The 20070-nt window shown below is 43.2% G+C and overlaps 1 protein-coding gene across 5 annotated transcripts; it reads left to right on the forward strand.

Moving 5' to 3' along the window:
* Positions 1–568: 568 nt before the first annotated feature.
* On the forward strand, positions 569–19432 carry LOC115167094 (nucleobindin-2-like). 5 transcript variants are annotated; one of them, XM_029721183.1, is made up of 13 exons: positions 569–896; positions 14873–15013; positions 15276–15383; positions 15501–15633; positions 16032–16135; positions 16246–16431; positions 17435–17525; positions 17611–17669; positions 17759–17851; positions 17976–18065; positions 18271–18441; positions 18596–18656; positions 18848–19432. In XM_029721183.1, exons 2-13 carry the CDS (start codon positions 14873–14875, stop codon positions 19036–19038), a joined length of 1428 nt encoding a protein of 475 aa, XP_029577043.1. In that variant the 5' UTR covers positions 569–896; the 3' UTR covers positions 19039–19432. The 5 variants fall into 5 exon arrangements, with proteins under 5 accessions (XP_029577043.1, XP_029577044.1, XP_029577041.1 ...); XM_029721184.1 differs by lacking the exon at positions 569–896 and adding an exon at positions 9468–9508; XM_029721181.1 differs by lacking the exon at positions 569–896 and adding an exon at positions 12352–12533 and having other exon boundaries at positions 14854–15013; positions 18851–19432.
* Positions 19433–20070: the final 638 nt, after the last annotated feature.

Raw genomic sequence — 20070 nt, forward strand, 5'->3', positions numbered from 1 at the left:
AACTCAATAAAGTCTGCTTTATCCTTCACCCCAAATACAGAATTATTTGAGTGTAATGTATGATTTTGGTAAGTAAGAATGACAAAGTCAAAAATTAAGCTTTGAAATGACCTTGGATCAGATCTCCCTGCCTAAACGTCTTCACATACCATATCCACTGCTGAGGGAATGGAATGGTATCAAACACATGGAAACCATATGTTTGATTTTGTTGATAACTTTCCATTCATTCCGCTCCAGCCATTACCACGTGCCATCCTCCCCATAAAGGTGCCACCAACCTCCTGTGTCACATAGTTTCTGAACATGGTACTGTCTTGGATATCATGACAAGAAAGCCACACTGATCCAGGATCAGCGAACACCCTCCTCCTCCAAATTATAAACGCCACGTACGATTCAGTGCAACCTAACATGATTGAACAGTATTTCCCTAACTAGTTGACTGACAGTGTGCGCGGCCTAATTGAATAACGATGCGCGTCTTCAGAAAGTAGGAAGTGAAGATTTTATCCAATGACAACTACCTAATTTAGCATGCATGCCATGTTGTCAATGTAGGATTTCATTCACTTGCTATCTGGCACTGTAAACAAACGCATGCTAGCGTCAAGGAAAGAGAAGACGAATTATCAGCTAGGGAGGAGACTAGTTAGCTAGCTAAATTAGCTTGACGGGGTTTCCACTAGCTAGCACAGCCACAAAGTCAAAATTGGCAATATCGTAAAAAATATCGAAAACATAATTGGTGTTAATGTAAGGTTAGGCATAAGATTAGCACTGTGGTTAAGGTTAGGTTTAACATCTAATTTTAAGTAGACAAATTGTAGAAATAGGTGGTGTTTATGACTTTGTGGCTGTAATAACGACCGTTTGACGGGGATTCAAATCAAAAAGTAAGTCCCGCCGTGACATGCACGTTGGTTTGAAGCTATTGTTATGTTGTGAATGAGACAGATACTGCAACTTCTCGTTGTGGTCAACACAAGACCCCGCATCACCGTTATTTAGCTAACTAGCTAGCTTGGAAATGGAAACCTCATAATTAGCTTCAAGCTAGCTGTCATTAGATTAGTTTCCCATCTACCAGCTAGCTAGCCAGCCAGCATCAGCATAACTACTTGCTAAGCTATTGTATTGACCACAGTGAGTTTGCCTGTAAAGTGTAACGTTAGTTAGACGATTAGCTATTGAACTGCTGATGATTTAAATTGTAGCACGCTAGTTAGTTAGATGAAAAGTATCACCTCCTAACTAACATGTGTTTAATAGCATAGCTAGTTAGCAGTTAGCTAGTTAGCCATCGATGGCAGATAGACACGTCTGCAATGGACAGGAAACATATGGGGTTGGGGCCATGGAGATAGCTCGAGGGACCGGTGGGGAGCGTGGTGAAACAGGAGTCATAGTCAGTCTCTACCAGACAAAGTCATGTTAGGATATATCAATGAACCTGTTAGAACTTCTGTGCAGAATCCACAGAAAATTAAATCTAATTTTATTTGTCACATGCACCGAATACAACAGGTACCTTACAGTGAAATGCTTACTTACAAGCCCTTAATAACCAACAATGCCGTTTTAAGAAAATACCCCCAAAAAAGTAAGAGAGAAGAATAACAAATGATTAAAGAGCAGCAGTAAATAACAATAGCAGGGTTATATACAGGGGATACCGGTACAGAGACAATGTGCGGGGGCCCCGGTATTGAGGTAATATGTACATGAAGGTAGAGTTATTAAAGTGACTATGGATAGATAATAACAGAGTAGCAGCAGCGTTCTGGGGGGGAGGGGGGGCAGCAGTGCAAATAGTCTGGGTAGCCATTTGATTAGCTGTTCAGGAGTCTTATGGCATGGGGGTAGAAGCTATTTAGGAACCTCTTGGACCTAGACTTGGCGCTCCGGTACCGCTTGTCGTGCGGTAGCAGAGTGAACAGTCTATGACTAGGGTGGCTGGAGTCCTTGACTATTTTTAGGGCCTTCCTCTGACACCGCATGGTATAGAGGTCCTGGATGGCAGGAAGCTTGGCCCCAGTGATGTACTGGGCTGTACGCACTATCCTCTGTAGTGCCTTGCGGTCAGAGGCCGAGCAGTTGCCATACCAGACAGTGATGCAACCCATCAAGATGCTCTCGATGGTGCAGCTGTAAAACCTTTGAGGATCTGAGGACCCATGCCAAATCTTTTCAGTCTCCTGAGGGGGAATAGGTTTTGTCGTGCCCTCTTCACGACTGTCTTGGTGTGCTTGGACCATGTTAGTTTGTTGGTGATGTGGATGCCAAGGAACTTGAAGCTCTCAACCTGCTCCACTACAGCCCTGTCGATGAGAATGGGGGTGTGCTTGGTCCTCCTTTTCCTGTTGTCCACAATCATCTCCTTTGTCTTGATCACTTTGAGGTTGTTGACCTTGCGCCACACGGTCAGGTCTCTGACCACCTCTCTATAGGCTTCTCATTGTTTTCGGTGATCAGGCCCTGTTGTGTCATCAGCAAACTTAATGATGGCGTTGGAGTTGTGCCTGGCCATTGGTTAAGAGCCGAGTCATGAGTGAACAGGGAGTACAGGAGGGGACTGAGCACGCACCCCTGAGGGCCCCCCGTGTTGAGGATCAGCGCGGCGGATGTGTTGTTACCTACCCTTACCACCTGGGGGTGGCCCGTCAGGAAGTCTAGGATCCAGTTGCAGAGGGAGGTGTTTAGTCCCAGGGTCCTTAGCTTAGTGATGAGTTTTGAGGGCACTATGTTGTTGAACGCTGGGCTGTAGTCAATGAATAGCATTCTCACATAGGTGTTCCTTTTGTCCAGGTGTCAAAGGGCAGTATGGAGTGCAATAGAGATTGCATAATCTGTGGATCTGTTGGTGTGGTATGCAAATTGGACTGGGTCTAGGGTTTCTGGGATAATGGTGTTGATGGGAGCCATGGTCAGCCTTTCAAAGCATTTCATGGCTACAGACGTGAGTGCTACAGGTCGGTAGTCATTTAGGCAGGTTACCTTAGTGTTCTTGGGCACAGGGACTATGGTGGTCTGCTTGAAACATATTTACATTTACATTTAAGTCATTTAGCAGACGCTCTTATCCAGAGCGACTTACAAATTGGTGCATTCACCTTATGATATCCAGTGGGACAACCACTTTACAATAGTGCATCTAAATCTTTTAGGGGGGGGGGGGTTAGAATGATTACTTTATCCTATCCTAGGTATTCCTTAAAGAGGTGGGGTTTCAGGTGTCTCCGGAAGGTGGTGATTGACTCCGCTGTCCTGGCGTCATGAGGGAGCTTGTTCCACCATAGGGGTGCCAGAGCAGCGAACAGTTTTGACTGGGCTGAGCGGGAACTGTGCTTCCTCAGAGGTAGGGGGGCCAGCAGGCCAGAGGTGGATGAGCGCAGTGCCCTCGTTTGGGTGTAGGGACTGATCAGAGCCTGAAGGTACGGAGGTGCCGTTCCCCTCACGGCTCCGTAGGCAAGCACCATGGTCTTGTAGCGGCTCCAGTGGAGAGAGCGGAGGAGCGGCGTGACGTGAGAGAACTTGGGAAGGTTGAACACCAGACGGGCTGTGGCGTTCTGGATGAGTTGTAGGGGTTTAATGGCACAGGCAGGGAGCCCAGCCAACAGCGAGTTGCAGTAATCCAGACGGGAGATGACAAGTGCCTGGATTAGAACCTGCGCCGCTTCCTGTGTGAGGCAGGGTCGTACTCTGCGAATGTTGTAGAGCATGAACCTACAGGATCGGGTCACCGCCTTGATGTTAGTGGAGAACGACAGGGTGTTGTCCAGGGTCACGCCAAGGTTCTTAGCACTCTGGGAGGCGGACACAATGGAGTTGTCAACCGTGATGGCGAGATCATGGAACGGGCAGTCCTTCCCCGGGAGGAAAAGCAGCTCCGTCTTGTCGAGGTTCAGCTTGAGGTGGTGATCCGTCATCCACACTGATATGTCGCTACCTGGTTATCAGAAGGGGGAAAGGAGAAGATTAATTGTGTGTCGTCTGCATAGCAATGATAGGAGAGACCATGTGAGGATATGTATGACAGAGCCAAGTGACTTGGTGTATAGCGAGAATAGGAGAGGGCCTAGAACAGAGCCCTGGGGACACCAGTGGTGAGAGCAAGTGGTGCGGAGACAGATTCTCGCCACGCCACCTGGTAGGAGCGACCTGTCAGGTAGGACGCAATCCAAGCGTGGGCTGCCGCGGAGATGCCCAACTCGGAGAGGGTGGAGAGGAGGATCTGGTGGTTCACAGTATCAAAGGCAGCAGATAGGTCTAGAAGGATGAGAGCAGAGGAGAGAGAGTTAGCTTTAGCAGTGCGGAGAGGGTTAGAGTGGCAGCGGCCACGCGGTGTGAAGCGTTTGTATGGCCTGTGCAGAGGGGAGAGAACAGGGATAGACAGACACATAGTTGACAGGCTACAGAAGAGGCTACGCTAATGCAAAGGAGATTGGAATGACAAGTGGACTACACGTCTCGAATGTTCAGAAAGTTAAGCTTACGTTGCAAAAATCTTATTGACTAAAATGATACAGTACTGCTGGCTGGTGAAGTAGGCTAGCTAGCAGTGGCTGCGTTGTTGACTTTGTTTGAAAGTGTACCTGGCTAGGTAACCTCGATAGTTTCAGTACTACACCTTTATCATGATACAAAGGCAACTTTGTAGCTAGCTAACATAACACTAATCAAGACATCCCTTTGTAATGTATTTAGTTTCTACAATGCTGCTCGTCGGTAATAGTTGGCTAGGTTTGGAAAATGGCGTCGCGGGGGACGAAAATAGCTGGCTAGCTAACCTCGATAATTACTCTAAACTACACAATTATCAAACTATGACAAAGACAACTATGTAGCTAGCTAACACTACACTAATCAAATCGTTCCGTTGTAATGTATTAGTTTCTACAGTGCTGCTAGTCGGTAAAGGTTGGCTAGCTAGCAGTGGGTTTGATGTTGACTAGGTGTGTTGACTAAGTCTGGAGAACGGCGTCGCGGCGGACGAAAATAGCTGGCTAGCTAACCTCGATAATTACTCTAAACTACACAATTATATTAGATACAAAGACAGCAAAGACAACTATGTAGCTAGCTAACATTACACTAATCAAATCGTTCCGTTGTAATGTATTAGCTTCTACAGTGCTGCTAGTCGGTAGAAGTTGGCTAGCTAGCAGTGTTGACTAAGTTTGGAGAACGGCGTCGCGGAGGATGAAAATAGCTGGCTAGCTAACCTCGATAATTACTCTAAACTACACAATTATCTTTGATACAAAGACAGCTATGTAGCTAGCTAAAAAAATTGCTCAGATCAAACAAATCAAACCGTTGTAATGTAATGAAATGTAATATTACCTGCGGAGCGAAGTGCAGCACGACTACTCGTGTGAGGAAGGGGATATTCACATGTTGGTATTACAGACTCAGACAGGGAGAGGTTGAAGATGTCAGTGAAGACACTTGCCGGTTGGTCAGCGCATGCTCGGAGTACACGTTCTGGTAATCTGTCTGGCCCAGCAGCCTTGTGAATGTTGACCAGTTTAAAGGTCTAAATCACATCGGCTGCGGAGAGCGTGATCACACAGTCTTCAGGAACAGCTGGTGTTCACATGCATGTTTCAGTGTTGTTTGCCTCGTAGCGAGCATAGAAGTAGTTTAGCTTCTCTGGTAGGCTCGTGTCACTGGGCAACCCTTTGTTAATACAGGCCCTGCCACATCCGACAAGCGTCGGAGCCGGTGTAGTACGATTCGATCTTAGTCCTGTATTGATGCTTTGCCTGTTTGATGGTTCATAGCGGGTTTTCTTATAAGCTTCCTGGTTCGAGTCCCGCTCCTTAAAAGCGTCAGCTCTATCCTTTAGCTCAGTGCGAATGTTGCCTGTAATCCATGGCTTCTGGTTTGGGTATGTACGTACAGTCGCTGTGGGGATGATGTCCTCGATGCACTTATTGATAAAGCCAGTGACTGATGTGGTGTACTCCTCAATGCCATCGGAAGAATCCTGGAACATATTCCAGTCTGTGCTAGCAAAACAGTCCTGTAGTTTAGCGTCTGCTTCATCTGACAACTTTTTTATTGATCTAGTCACTGGTGCTTCCTGCTTTAATTTTTGCTTGTAGGCAGAAATCTGGAGGATAGAATTATGGTCAGATTAGGCAAATGGAGGGCGAGGGAGAGCTTTGTACGAGTCTGTGTGTGGACTAAAGGTGGTCTAGAATTTTTTTCTCCCTCTGGTTGGACATTTAACATGCTGATAGAAATGTACGTTTCCCTGCATTAAAGTCCCCAGTCACTAGGAGCGCCGCCTCTTGATGAGCGTTTTCCTGTTTGCTTATTGCAGTTTACAGCTCATTGAGTGTGGTTTTAGTGCCAGCATCGGTCTGTGGTGGTATGTAGACAGCTACGAAAAATGAAATATTGAAAACTCTCTAGGTAGATAGTGTGGTCTACAGCTTATCATGAGATACTCTCTACCTCAGGCGAGCAAAACCTAGAGACTTCCTTAGATATTGTGCACCAGCTGTTGATTACATAAATGCATAGGCCCCCGCCCCGCGTCTTACCAGAGGCTGCTGTTCTGTCTTGTCAATAGTGTATAACCCGCCAGCTGTATGTTCTTAATGTCGTCGTTCAGCCACGACTCGGTGAAACATAAGATATTACAGTTTTTAATGTCCCGTTGGTAGGATAAATGTGCGTTCAGTTCATCCCATTTATTTTCCAGCAATTGAACTTTAGCTAGCAGGGCGGAAGGCAAGGGCAGATTAGCCACTCGTCACCTGATCCTTACAAAGCACCCTGATCTCTTTCCACGAAACCTCTGTTTCTTTCTCCAGTGAATAACGGGGATCTGGCCCTGGTTGGGTGTCTGTATTATATCTCTCCCGTCCGACTCATTGAAGAAGAACTTCGTCCAGTTTGAGGTGAGCAATCGCAGTTCTGATGTCCAGAAGCTCTTTTCGGTCAAAAAAGACAGTAGCAGCAACATGTATAAAACAAGTTACGAACAACGCGAAAGAACAAACAAAATAGCATGGTTGGTTAAGAATCGATAAGACGGCAGCCCTCCCCTCAGGCTCCATCACAGATGGACATCATCTTGTAATTACTGTTTTAGGTGCAACGTTTATGGTCATGTTGCAGCAGTGTGTAGGGGGGAGATTCCAAGATGTGTGCAGGAGGGCATGGGACAAGATTGTGTAGTTTCGGTGGATAAAGTTGTCAACTGTAGGGGTGCTCATGTTGCTGGGGACCGGAAGTGTCCGGTGCGAAAGAGGCGGGTTGAAGTGACCAGTCAGAGTAGTGCAGGATGGGTAAGGAATCCTGAGAGGGTCCCAGTGAGTTGTAGATTTGTGCCACAGATGCAAAGGACAAGGAGTGAGTTATGATTCTGTAAGGTTGGCTTATTAGTGTTCATAGCAATGGTTATGGGAGTTCCTCCCATTCTTCTCTGTAGATCCTCTCAAGCTCTGTCAGGTTGGATGGGGTGCATCGCTGCACAGCTATTTTCAGGACTCTCCAGAGATTCAGTTCCAGACTCTGGCTGGGCCACTCAAGGACATTCAGAGACTTGTCCCCAAGCGACTACTGCGTTGTCTTGGCTTTGTGCTTAGGGTTGTTGTCCTGTTAGAAGGAACCTTTGCCCCAGTCTGAGGTCCTAACCTGCTCCAGAGCGCTTTTCATCAGGGAGCTCTCTGTACTTTCCTCTGTTCATCTTTCCCTCAATCCTGACTAGTCTCCCAGTCCCTACCGCTGAAAAACATCCCCACAGCATGATGCTGCCACCATTAGGGCTGTTGCGGTGACTGTATTATCGCCACACAGGCGGTCATGAATGCAGTCAAATTCCACATGACCGTTTAGTCATGGTAATTAGGCTTCTCCAAGCACTGATGCTGGGTGACAATATTAGCCTATCACTTGTGAATTATATATTATCACTTGTGAATGATGCCCAGCATAAGAAACAATGCCTTTTTTTGGCGACACTTTCTAATCATAGTCGCACACCTCATGTAGCCTAGCCCATAGCCTAAATGTTGGTGGCCAAATAACTAAAGTGGCCAAATAACTTCTTAAAATTAACACATTAATCTGGTTTACAACGGGTGTAGACCCTAACTGGCATACATAAGCAGCGTGTGAGTTTTAAGTTTGGGGAAGATAATTTTCACCATAAAAATTGACCTTTATAATAAAAGCATTATATGCATAATAGCCAAATAGTTTATCAACATTTTAAGCTAAACGTTCTGATCTGCTGCGTCAGCCATATTGTGTAAAAAAGTTTTTTTGATAATAGTTGTATTAATTTGGCATCCATCGCATCCCACAACTGTCCCAGACTGTTTGGAATATTTATTTCTCGCACAGAGTAGAATAGGGCGACTTTTGTACTATGGGGGATAGTAGATTGACATAGGCTCGTGGTTTTGCTGTTCGTTAAGCCTACTCATCTTGTTGGCTGATGAAAAGTAAATGTGGACATTTCTTCCAATATCTTCAATATGCACCTCGGCAGCGGGATAAGGACGTGTGCAGTTGTGTCCCCGATGTGTCTATCTTCACTTGTAGCCTGTGAGAAAGACCCGATCACGTAATGGAGAGCCATGTGAGTGAGAGGTGATTCAGAGCGCTCCGCACTCGGGGAGAAGGGCACAGCGGCCACTGGCCACAAAGGGCATGGATTTTTTTAGGGTGAATTACGGCCACACAAAGGGGATGCCGCCGTAAGATTCTAGGCATTTTCAAGTGCTTGTCAAATTGTGAATGATGTAGTGTGTAAAGCCTGCGCAAAAAAACAAATCAGAGGTCATGCCTTTTCAAGCAACTCTTTTTCAAATCATCATATATTCGCATCATGCAGCTTTACAATGTATTACAAATTAAAACATATAGCCCAATGTTTGTAGAACAACTAAAATTGTTCAACGCCGATACCGATTATTGGAGGACCCAATAAACCCGATACCGATTAATCGGACGCTTTTTATTTTTTTACATTTATTTATAATAATGACAATTACAACAATACTGAATGAACACTTATTTTAACTTAATATAATATATCAATAAAATCAATTTAGCCTCAAATAAATAATGAAACATGTTCAATTTGGTTTAGATAATGCAAAAACAAAGTGTTGGAGAAGAAAGTAAAAGTGCAATATGTACCATGTAAAAAAGCTAACGTTTAAGTTCCTTGCTCAGAACATGAGAACATATGAAAGCTGGTGGTTCCTTTTAACATGAGTCTTCAATATTCCCAGGTAAGAAGTTTTAGGTTGTAGTTCTTATATGAATTATAGGACTATTTCTCTCTATACGATTTGTATTTCATATACCTTTGACTATTGGATGTTCTTATAGGCACTTTAGTATTGCCAGTGTAACAGTATAGCTTCTGTCCCTCTCCTTGCTCCTACCTGGGCTCGAACTAGGAACACATCGACAACAGCCACCCTCGAAGCAGCGTTACCCATGCAGAGCAAGGGAAACAACTACTCCAAGTCTCAGAGTGAGTGACGTTTGAAACGCTATTAGCGCTCACCCGGCTAACTAGCTAGCCATTTCACATCGGTTACACCAGCCTAATCTTGGGAGTTGACAGGCTTGAAGTCAAACAGCGCAATGCATTGTGAAGGGCTGCTGGCAAACGCACAAAAGTGCTGTATGAATGAATGCTTACGAGCCTGCTGGTGCCTACCACCGCTCAGTCAGACTGCTCTATCAAATCATAGACTTAATTATAACATAATAACACACAGAAATACGAGCCTTAGGTCATTAATATGGTCAAATCCGGAAACTATCATCTCGAAAACAAAACGTTTTTCCTGTCAAGTGAAATACGGAACCGTTCCGTATTTTATCTAACGGGTGGCATCCCTAAATCTAAATATTCCTGTTACGTTGCACAACCTTCAATGTTATGTCATAATTACGTAAAATTCTGGTAAATTAGTTCGCAACGAGCCAGGCGGCCCAAACTGTTGCATGTACCCTGACTCGGCGTGCAATGAACGCAAAATGACACAATTTCACCTGGTTAATATTGCCTGCTAACCTGGATTTCTTTTAGCTAAATATGCAGGTTTAAAAATGTATACTTCTGTGTATTGATTTTAAGAAAGGCATTGATGTTTATAGTTAGGTAGTCGTGCAACGATTGTGCTTTTTTCGCAAATGCGCTTTTGTTAAATCATCCCCCGTTTGGCGAAGTCGGCTGTCTTTGTTAGGAAGAAATAGTCTTCACAGTTCGCAACGAGCCAGGTGGCCCAAACTGCTGCATATACCCTGACTTTGTTTGCAAGAGAAGTGACACGTTTTCCCTAGTTAAAGAAATTAATGTTAGCAGGCAATATTAACTAAATATGCAGGTTTAAAAATATATACACTTGTGTATTGATTTTAAGAAAGGCATTGATGTTTATGGTTGGAGCAACGTGTACCTAAGAGATTATATGCAACGCAGGACAGACTAGATAAACTAGTAATATCATCAACCATGTGTAGTTAACTAGTGATTATGATTGATTGTTTTTTATAAGATAAGTTTAATGCTAGATAGCAACTTACCTTGGCTTCTTACTGCATTCGCGTAACAGGCAGGCTCCTCGTGGAGTGCAATGTAAAGCAGGTGGTTAGAGCGTTGGACTAGTTAACCGTAAGGTTGCAAGATTGAATCCCCAAGCTGACAAGGTAAAAATCTGTCGTTCTGCCCCTGAACAAGGCAGTTAACCCACCGTTCCTAGGCCGTCATTGAAAATAAGAATGTGTTCTTAATTGACTTGACTAGTTAAATAAAGGTCAAAAAAAAAAATGTTTTAAATCGGCATCCAAAAATACCGATTTAAGATTGTTATGAAAACTTGAAATCGGCCCTAATTGATCGGCCATTCCGATTAATCGGTCGACCTCTAGTTTTAACTTAGGAAGAGTTCAGAAATCAATATTTGGTTGAATAACCCTGATTTTCAATCACAACTTTCATGTCTTGGCATGCTGTCCACCAGTCTTTCACATTGATGTTGGGTGACTTTATGCCACTCCTGGCACAAAAATTCAAGCAGCTCCACTTTGTTTGATGGCTTGGGTCCATCCATCTTCCTCTTGATCACATTCCAGAGGTTTTCAATCGGGTTCCGGTCTGGAGATTAGGCTGGCCATGACAGGGTCTTGATCTGGTGGTCCTCCATCCACACCTTGATTGATCTGGCTGTGTGGCATGGAGCATTGTCCTGCTGGAAAAACCAATCCTCAGAGTTGGGGAACATTGTCAGAGCAAAAGGAAGGAAGTTTTGATTCATGCGCCCTTCAAAGACAAATCTGCCCGATTCCAGCCTTGCTGAAGCACCCCCAGATCATCACCGATCCTCCACCAAATGTCACAGTGGGTGCGAGACCTGGAGAAGCCTACAAGCCATAGTGTCTCGTACCCACTGTGACATTTGGTGGAGGATCTGTGATGATCTGGGGGTGCTTCAGCAAGGCTGGAATCGGGAAGATTTGTCTTTGTGAAGTATGCATGAATCAAGCCATGTACAAGATATTAATGCCAAAATAACATGCAAAACAGTCCAATTTGTGTGTGTGTGTGTATGTGTATATATATATATATATATATATATATATATATATATATATATATATATATATATATATATATATTTATTTATTTTAGCTAAACAGGTGGGGCTCTGAATGATGGGTTGCCACTGTGAAATAGTGGTGTATAGGGTTAGTTGGTGGTGCAATTGCCAACCCAATCCCGAAGAAGAGGACATAGCTAGAACAGGGGTTCTTAAACTTTTTCAGCCTGGGACCCAAATGAGAAATTTTGTGTTTTCCTGGGACCCAAGCTTAGGAAAATATGCAACTATACGTAACTATCGGTACATTTCATTGCCCTTATGCCTAAAAGAAAATGCAATATAAATAAATAACATAACAACCCATACATTTATTTTATTTTTCTCAATTAAAAACACTCTTACATACCTGTCTAGGTTGGAACTGTTGCTGTTAAAATACAATAAATAATTTAATTCTGAACTGGAATAAACAGATTGATCACATCACACAGATGTATAACAGAACACACACACACACAGGCTTTTTGATCGTACAACCTTAAGTAACAGTACAGATAAAAAAATTCAGGCCTAGTGTACATCTTAAGGTATAAATTATTGTTGATAGAAAGTCTAGGTTGGAACTGTTGCTGTTAAAATACATTTTTTTATTCTGAACTGGAATAAACAGATTGATTGATCACATCACACATATGTAGCCCAGAAAACACACATACACACAGTCCTAATGAGAGGTGTGTGGCTGGTTGAAGTTCTCAACAAGCATGTCTATTCTGGGATCAGTTTTTGACGTGCAAAACTGAGGTCATGCTCAGCATTGACACTGTTCCTGTACTTGAGAACCATGACTTGCATAGGTATGTGGTGCCAAGCTGGATCAGAATATCTTCTGCTTTCTCAGTCAGGCAGGAGACTGCTTCCTACTGCAGATGAACAACCCAGAACTGTGTGAGTGTTTGCCTCAAAAAGCATCTTGCTTCAATCAATTTATTCCAGATCAGAATAACAATTATTACTTGTAATAGCAACAGTTCCGACCTAGACTTGTTTTCAACAATAATTTCTACAGTAAATTGTACAGTAGGCTTGATTTTTCATCTTCATCTGTACTGTTTCTTAGGGTTGCACTATCAGTAGCTAGTTAGCTTGCTTTGGCTAACGTTAGCTATTAGCTGTGTAACGTTACAAACCCAGGGGCCTGTTTGAGAAACTCACATCTACTACTATTAGAGATAGTACTCCCTTATTTCTGCTTATCACCACTTGTTATAAAATGACAATGCCTTGTTAGTTGAATTAATTTTTCACTTTCGAAGCAGTTTCCCGAAGCATTCTGCACTGTTCTTAAATAACTCTCTGGGTTTACCGTCATGTAGTGCCTGGATGTTTGGTCAGGACGTGTCGTTTTATTAATTTGTTCGTTTTGAGAGACTCATTAATAAGCACTTCTCCACACAAATCACATTGTGGGGGCTCCTCGTAATTTCTCAACGTTTGTATGAAAAAGACAAAAAGTAATCACTGTATTTTCGTTTCCTGACGATTGAGCTCAGTTAGAACCTGTGGCTAGCATGATTCCATTTCATGACAGCGGTTAGTGATGGCGAGTGAGAATAACAAATCAGTGGCTTGAACGACAGCGCTGCATCGTGTGGGTCGCAGAGTGATCTTCAAGGAAACTTCAGGACAAAGATCCGGTAAACCGCGAAGCACACGGGCATCTCCCGCTACCTCTCCCACACACGCAGCTGCCAAACAAGAGCAGAGACCGCTGCTAAACAGGGAGCGCACTGAACCAAGAGCGAAGTTGCACTTGGCCAAATCAATTCCAGTAATTCATGAAATAATTATACATTTACGTCGCGACCCACCATTAACAGGTCCGCGACCCATACTTTAAGAAACGCTGAGCTAGAGGAATATAATGCTGACTACACCCATGACGCGCATGTTGATTTTTTTTCTATCCCCACCAGATGCAGTCATGGCACATGTTAAAATACCAAAATCAACTGTTAATCAATTATATTAATTTCAGGGCAGGTTGAAACACATTAAACATTTAGCTGTTGATAGCTAGTTTGTCCTGGAAGATTAACATTGGGCTGTTGTTTTACCTGACATGCATATGGTCCTTTTTTGAGCTGGTTCTTTGTAGAATTTTGTCCCTGAGTCATACAAAATCATGTATTTCTCTACTCTGAAGAGTAATCCACAGATAAAAAGGTAAATTTAATTCATTTTTATTTATTTTTATTTATTATCTCATTAGTCTTTCAAGCATTCATGTGGGTTTGTATCTTCCTGATATCCAATAAGGAGGGGACTTGCGGCATGTGGAGTGTAATATTTTAGCGCTAGGCTATGCAGACGCTCGTTCTAACGAGTTGTGTGGGTGAAATTATTGAATAACATGTATGTGACATTTATTTTGCAATGCTCGCGCACGCAACATATCTGGTGAGGTTTGCATGTAACTTTAGTTGGTTTTGATATTTTACCTGCACGTCATGATCGTGTCTGGTGTGGATGGACAAAATCAGCATGCGAGCGAAGGCAGATGCATGCTCGTGGCAGGTGTAGTCAGCATGTTAGTGCCCAAAAGCCTGTTTTAGCATGGGCAACGCCATTCAGGACTTCCACCAGAGATGGAAGAGGAAGTGAGACATCCCACACGCAATTATTTTCTGGTTCTTATACAGTAAATGAATTAAGCACACCCGACCCAGCTGCTAATGCATTGGTGCTTATGGGAGAGCCACCCCTCTAAGCAGACCGGAACTGTGCAATTTTTCCCAATGGTAAACTGCTTGAGTGGGACATCTTTATTTATCTACCATCTTTGCCTACACCATGTTGAAGTAGTCAACTGGGTGGGACTTCCTATGGGTTAAGGAAGGATGACATAATTCAATCTGGGTCATCAGGAGGGATCAGCCAATTAATGATGCTTGTGTGTAATCACTCCATAACTGCAGGTGGCATTACATCGCTAGCCTTGGCATCATACCTGTTCAAAGAACATACTCCAGGTGGCAGTATGCACCCTTTCAGTTTGTTTACCAACTCATAGAAGTAGTAGTAGTATAAGAAAATAATAAAATTGACTACTTCAAAATGGACAAGCCAGTGCTCTCAGAGGCCATAATGGGACCGATACAAAGAAGAGGCCTCTGTCGTTCTCTATGGTTGGGGCACAGCCACTTTATTTGGGGGCAGACACTGATGTTTTCTATCATCTCAAGTTGAAGTGTTGTGTTGTGTCAAGGTGCGTCTTGTGTCGCCAGATGTCTTGGAGACGGATATTCCACACCAGCTGCCTTGTGCTTCTGGTACAGCTGCTCTGTCTGGAGGCCGTGCCCATCAGTCTGGACAAGACCAAGGTGAACCAGCCCGAGGACAAAGCCTCAGAGCCACCACCAAGTGTGGTAAGAGATGGTGAAGGATCACATACCAAGCAAGCACAGTGGAGAAACATGGCGGGCAGAGCAGCCCTAACAGCCATGAAAAAAGCAGTCATTTGTGTTTCCTGTATGAGCTCGCACCAGTTATACCCAGCTAGCAAAGATTTTCTCTTACATAATTTATTGAATTGTAAAGTATACAGACTAAACTGAAGGTCTATTGAATGATGCATGAGCTAGTATGCATGTTATGCACTACAACTTACTACATTATGTAATGTAACAGGACACTGGACTCCACTATGACCGTTATCTCAGGGAAGTCATTGATTTTCTGGAAAAAGACCAGCATTTCAAAGAGAAGCTCCATAACACAGATATGGAGGACATCAAGGTATTCTAACAGTGTGTCCTGATCATTCTTGTTGTTCTTACTCTCTCCTTGAGTCATTAGTCATGAAAAATGCCAAACAGCAGCAGTATGATAATCATTACATCATGTTCCCTATAGATGGGGAAGCTGGCCAAAGAGCTGGACTTTGTCAGCCATCATGTAAGGACACAACTGGATGAGCTAAAAAGGCAGGAGGTTAGCCGGCTACGGACACTGATCAAAGCCAAGCAAGACATCGAAGGAGGGAACGGTATGCTGCCCAGTGAAAGACCATTAATATGCCTAAGTGCTATACTGTTAACATTTAGAAACACTAGGGAGTGTGGGCAAATGACCAAGAAGTACATATTTGAGGGAAAGGTCTCAGGAGGATGTGGTTACTGTAGCATCAGTGTTGAGTCACCTACTTACTTGTGAAACATGCTTCTGAAAATCTCTGCTTCGAATCACAATAGTAACCGCACACTATTACAGACAACAGTAACGTCTCACTTAAACCACTAATTGGCAGGATTACAGGCTAGTATAGATGCACACAGGGTGAGCTTTGACCAACACACCCTGCCGCACTGGATAACTATTATAGTGCCAATGTCAGGTCATCAAATGTCATATTTGTGTAATTACTCTGTTAAACCTCACTCACAGATATGGCAGTAGACCACCAAGCTCTGCTGAAACAGTTTGAGTACCTGAACCACATGAATCCTCACACCTTTGAAGTGGAGGATCTGGACAGACTCATCAAATCAGTAAGTATAATGTAGAATGCATGGTACATACATACAATAGCTTAATAAAGTACCTGTAGTCCTCTTCTCCTTCAAGACATTTTAACTCTCATCCTTCATTTGACCACAAGGCCACAAACGATCTGGAGAACTATGACAAGGAGCGCCATGAGGAATTCAAGAAGTACGAGATGACGAAAGACCATGAGCGAAGGGAACAACTCAAGACTCTAGACGATGAAGGGAGGATGAAGGAGGAAGAACATTACGAGGAGATGAAGAAGAAACATGCAGACCATCCCAAAGTCAACCATCCAGTAAGTCCAACTGCACTTGGATGCTATGTTATCTGTGTGTTTCAGAGCTCAATCTGTTTGTGCTCACATATGGTCTAGCCAGTCTCTGGACCATGGATGGGCGGGTGGTGGGGGCCACAAAAAATCTGAACTCATCATGAGTGGCTCGAGGGTCTGTATCTAAAAATGTTTAGCTGACATGGTTTAATTGAGTGACTGACATAACGAGAAACTGCTGATGCACAATCACATTTCAAAATGGGATCTTGTGTTTTCTACTATTCTAACTCCCAGCAGTAAGTTGAGACCCCAAATGAGTTCCTAAACAATATACACTGACTGTAGAAAACATTAATGACACCTGCTCTTTCCATAACATAGCTTTCACCTGGTCAGTCTATGATCCCTTATTGATGTCACTTGTTAAATCCACTTCAGTGTAGATGAAGGGGAGGAGACGGGTGAAAGAAGGATTTTTAAGCCTTGAGACAATTGATACATGGATTGTGTGTGTGCCATTCAGAGGGTGAATAGGCAAGAAAAGATTTAAGTGCCTTTTGAACGGGGTATGGTAGTAGATGCCAGGCGCACCGGTTTGAGTGTGTCAAGAACTGCAACGCTGCTGGGTTTTTCATGCTCATCAGTTTCCTGTGTGTATCATGAATGGTCCGCCATCCAAAGGACATCCAGCCAACTTGACACAAGTGTGGGAAGCATTGGAGTCAACATGGGCCAGCATCTCTGTGGAATGCTTTCACACCTTTTAGTTCATACCTCGACTAATTGAGGCTGTTCTAAGGGCAAAAGGGGGTAGAACGCCATATTAGGAAGGTGTTCCTAATGTTTTGTACACTCAGTATGCATATGCTGTATATGTTTGTTTATGGAAATTGATCTGCGAGCCTACAAAAGGGGGATGCCAGTTGCCTATTTCTGCTCTAGACCTTCCCCATACTTTATTTAGCTCAAGTGAGCCATTTATATCTAACGGGATGAACATTTGTTGTTGTTTTTTTCTGTGCAGGGCAGCCAGAATCAGTTCAAAGAGGTGTGGGAGGAAGCAGATGGTCTTGACCCTGAAGATTTTGACCCCAAGACCTTTTTCAAGCTGCATGGTAAGTCCTCATCAATAGACATCATAGGCTGGGGCAGGGACATCCATCTCAGAGTTCCTCAACATTCTTGCGTTTGAATTTTCAGATTCCAATGGAGATGGCTTCTTCGATGAGCAGGAATTGGAGGCATTGTTTACAAAGGAGGTAAAGATTTGTCCTCTTTTTGAATGTTTCACCTGAAATGATAATGAAACGTGTGCGTGTATAGATAACAGTTCATTCTGTGGGCTCAGCTGGAGAAGATCTATGATCCTACCAATGAAGAGGACGATATGGTGGAGATGGAGGAAGAGCGCCTGCGTATGAGAGAGCACGTCATGAACGAGGTATACTGTTGTCCCGGCCGTGAACCTTGCATACTATATTGCTATCGCTGAAAGTTAGAGATTGGTTTCGTTGATTTAATGAAATGAATAGTTCACATGGTGACTGATCTCTCACTGTTTACAGGTGGACACCAACAAAGACAGACTGGTCTCCTTAGAAGAGTTCCTGACTGCCACAAAGAAAAAGGAATTCCTGGAACCAGATAGTTGGGAGGTGTGGTAGCTATATCTATTTTAACTCTCATTCATACTGGCCTACTTTTTATACTTCAACATTATAACTCATTATTATGAAACAGCAAGAGTAATAAAAACCATACCAGATCTCTAAACACATTCAACCACACTGTAATTATGTTGCTTTTCATATCAATAAGGAGAGGTATAAGGGTATGAACTGACACGTCCTCCTTTGTTAGACCTTAGAGCAGAACCAGGCCTACACGGACGAGGAGATGAGGGAGTTTGAGGAGCACCTGGCCCAGCAGGAAGAGGACCTCAACCAGAAAGCATCAGACCTCCAGAAACAGAGGGATGAGTTGGAGAGGCAGCAGGAACAGCTCAACTCACAGAAAGTAGAGCTTCAGCAGGTACAGAGTGGGCAGTGGTAGAACAGACACAACCAATAGGTTCTCTATTACTGTAACGCACTTCTTTTGTGTGGTATTGTTATTTTTGACATGAGCTGACATACTTACCTACAACCATCCATCTGCTTATCTCTGTTTGTCTGTGGTGTTTCAGGCAGTAGAACACATGGAACGGTTGAAAACCCAGAAAGTTGAGCCCCCTCCAGAGGTTCATGGTGAGTGATAGTTTACCCCAATTCCATTTTCTCTTTACTGGTATGTCGTGTATTTTTCAGAGTGTAGAGGTGACTATGGAAAATGGATCTCAAGATGAGAAATTCTATTGGGGAGAAAAAGGGGTTAAAATAAACAAAATTTTAAAAAGATGTAAAAAATTAACTGTTTTCAAAACTATTCTCTTTTTCAGTAGAAGGGAATGCTATCCCAGAGCCACGAGGAGAGTACCATCCTTTGCCCCCGGGCCACAAAGATATGTCCCAAAACCACCCAGGTATGAAGCAAGACAGCCACCTCCAGAACCAAATACCCCACAACACCCAGGATTTGTCCCAACCACAACTCCAAGATCTGCCCCCAGGCCATCAGGCAGTGCCATAGGGCCAACATGACTTACCATAAGTCCCCCATCAGAACCAGCCCACTCAACCCCAGCTGCCAGATGAAACTCTATAAACAAAACCTCTGGCTCCATGGCCCCCCACCCACAGACATTTGCACACTGGACTGGAGGTATATAAGTACTGTGAAGGTCCCTCTATATGGGCATGTGTGGCCCGTTATCCTGAAAGAGTTAACTGAAAACCTGCTGGAGAACACAGGAGGCGTTTACAGTATCTCTGCCCACTTGTGGATGTCAATTTGAGCCTCCAAGGCCTAGAAATGTTTTATACATTTGCAGTCAGGGAATTTGTGTTATAGAGTGCATATGTGGTATGTGATGTATGGATTGGTCATAATTGATCATTACTTAAAATGCAGAGCTTTGGTGGAATTGTTTTGGTAGTGTCAATGTATTTTGGAACATCGTTTTTAATTAGTGCTGTGTGATGTCATGACAATTAGGCCTAATCATTGTCAGCTCACTCTAGCTCAGTGCTTCTCAATTATTTTCTGTTACGCCCCCCCTAGGAAGAAGTAAACATTTCGCGCCCCCCCCAACTCTCCGCCGCGACTGTAAATAGTATAATTTGTCTATAAAATTGTTATAAGTACACCTCTGCATAACATTGTATCCTTATTAACATTAAAGAAAAATAAAAAAGAAAGAAATATAGATCAACTTAAAACAAAGAATAACTTTATTAACATTGTTTTTTTTTAGTTTGTAACAGAAAAGACTAAGTGCATCAATTTGCCTGAAATTTAAAAAAAAAATTAAACCCTTATTTAACTGTAAACATTTTTTGACCATTTGATACTGAAAAATAAAATTAAATATAATCAATAAATAATAATAAATTCAAATTGATCAGCAACATTAACTCAGGAGCACAATATATGAAACATTTTGACCTATAAAACAAAAATGAATAAAACAATTTGTGCTGATTTTTTTTTTTTTTATCAAAATGAGGAAGTCAGGATTAATGGCTACAATGAGCACGTTTTGCAGAGCACAGCTTTTCGAAG

The sequence above is a fragment of the Salmo trutta genome, chromosome 29 (genome assembly GCF_901001165.1).
Source record: "Salmo trutta chromosome 29, fSalTru1.1, whole genome shotgun sequence".
NCBI classification, from domain to species: domain Eukaryota; kingdom Metazoa; phylum Chordata; class Actinopteri; order Salmoniformes; family Salmonidae; genus Salmo; species Salmo trutta.

Excerpts from the sequence above, each read along its gene's own strand:
- LOC115167094 (XM_029721180.1), top strand. The coding sequence starts at position 12,430 with ATGACTTGCATAGGTATGTGGTGCCAAGCTGGATCAGAATATCTTCTG. Across the intron at positions 15,634-16,031 it reads AGACATCGAAGGAGGGAACG|ATATGGCAGTAGACCACCAA; the intron begins GTATGCTGCCCA and ends CCTCACTCACAG. Across the intron at positions 18,442-18,595 it reads AGAAAGTAGAGCTTCAGCAG|GCAGTAGAACACATGGAACG; the intron begins GTACAGAGTGGG and ends GTGGTGTTTCAG.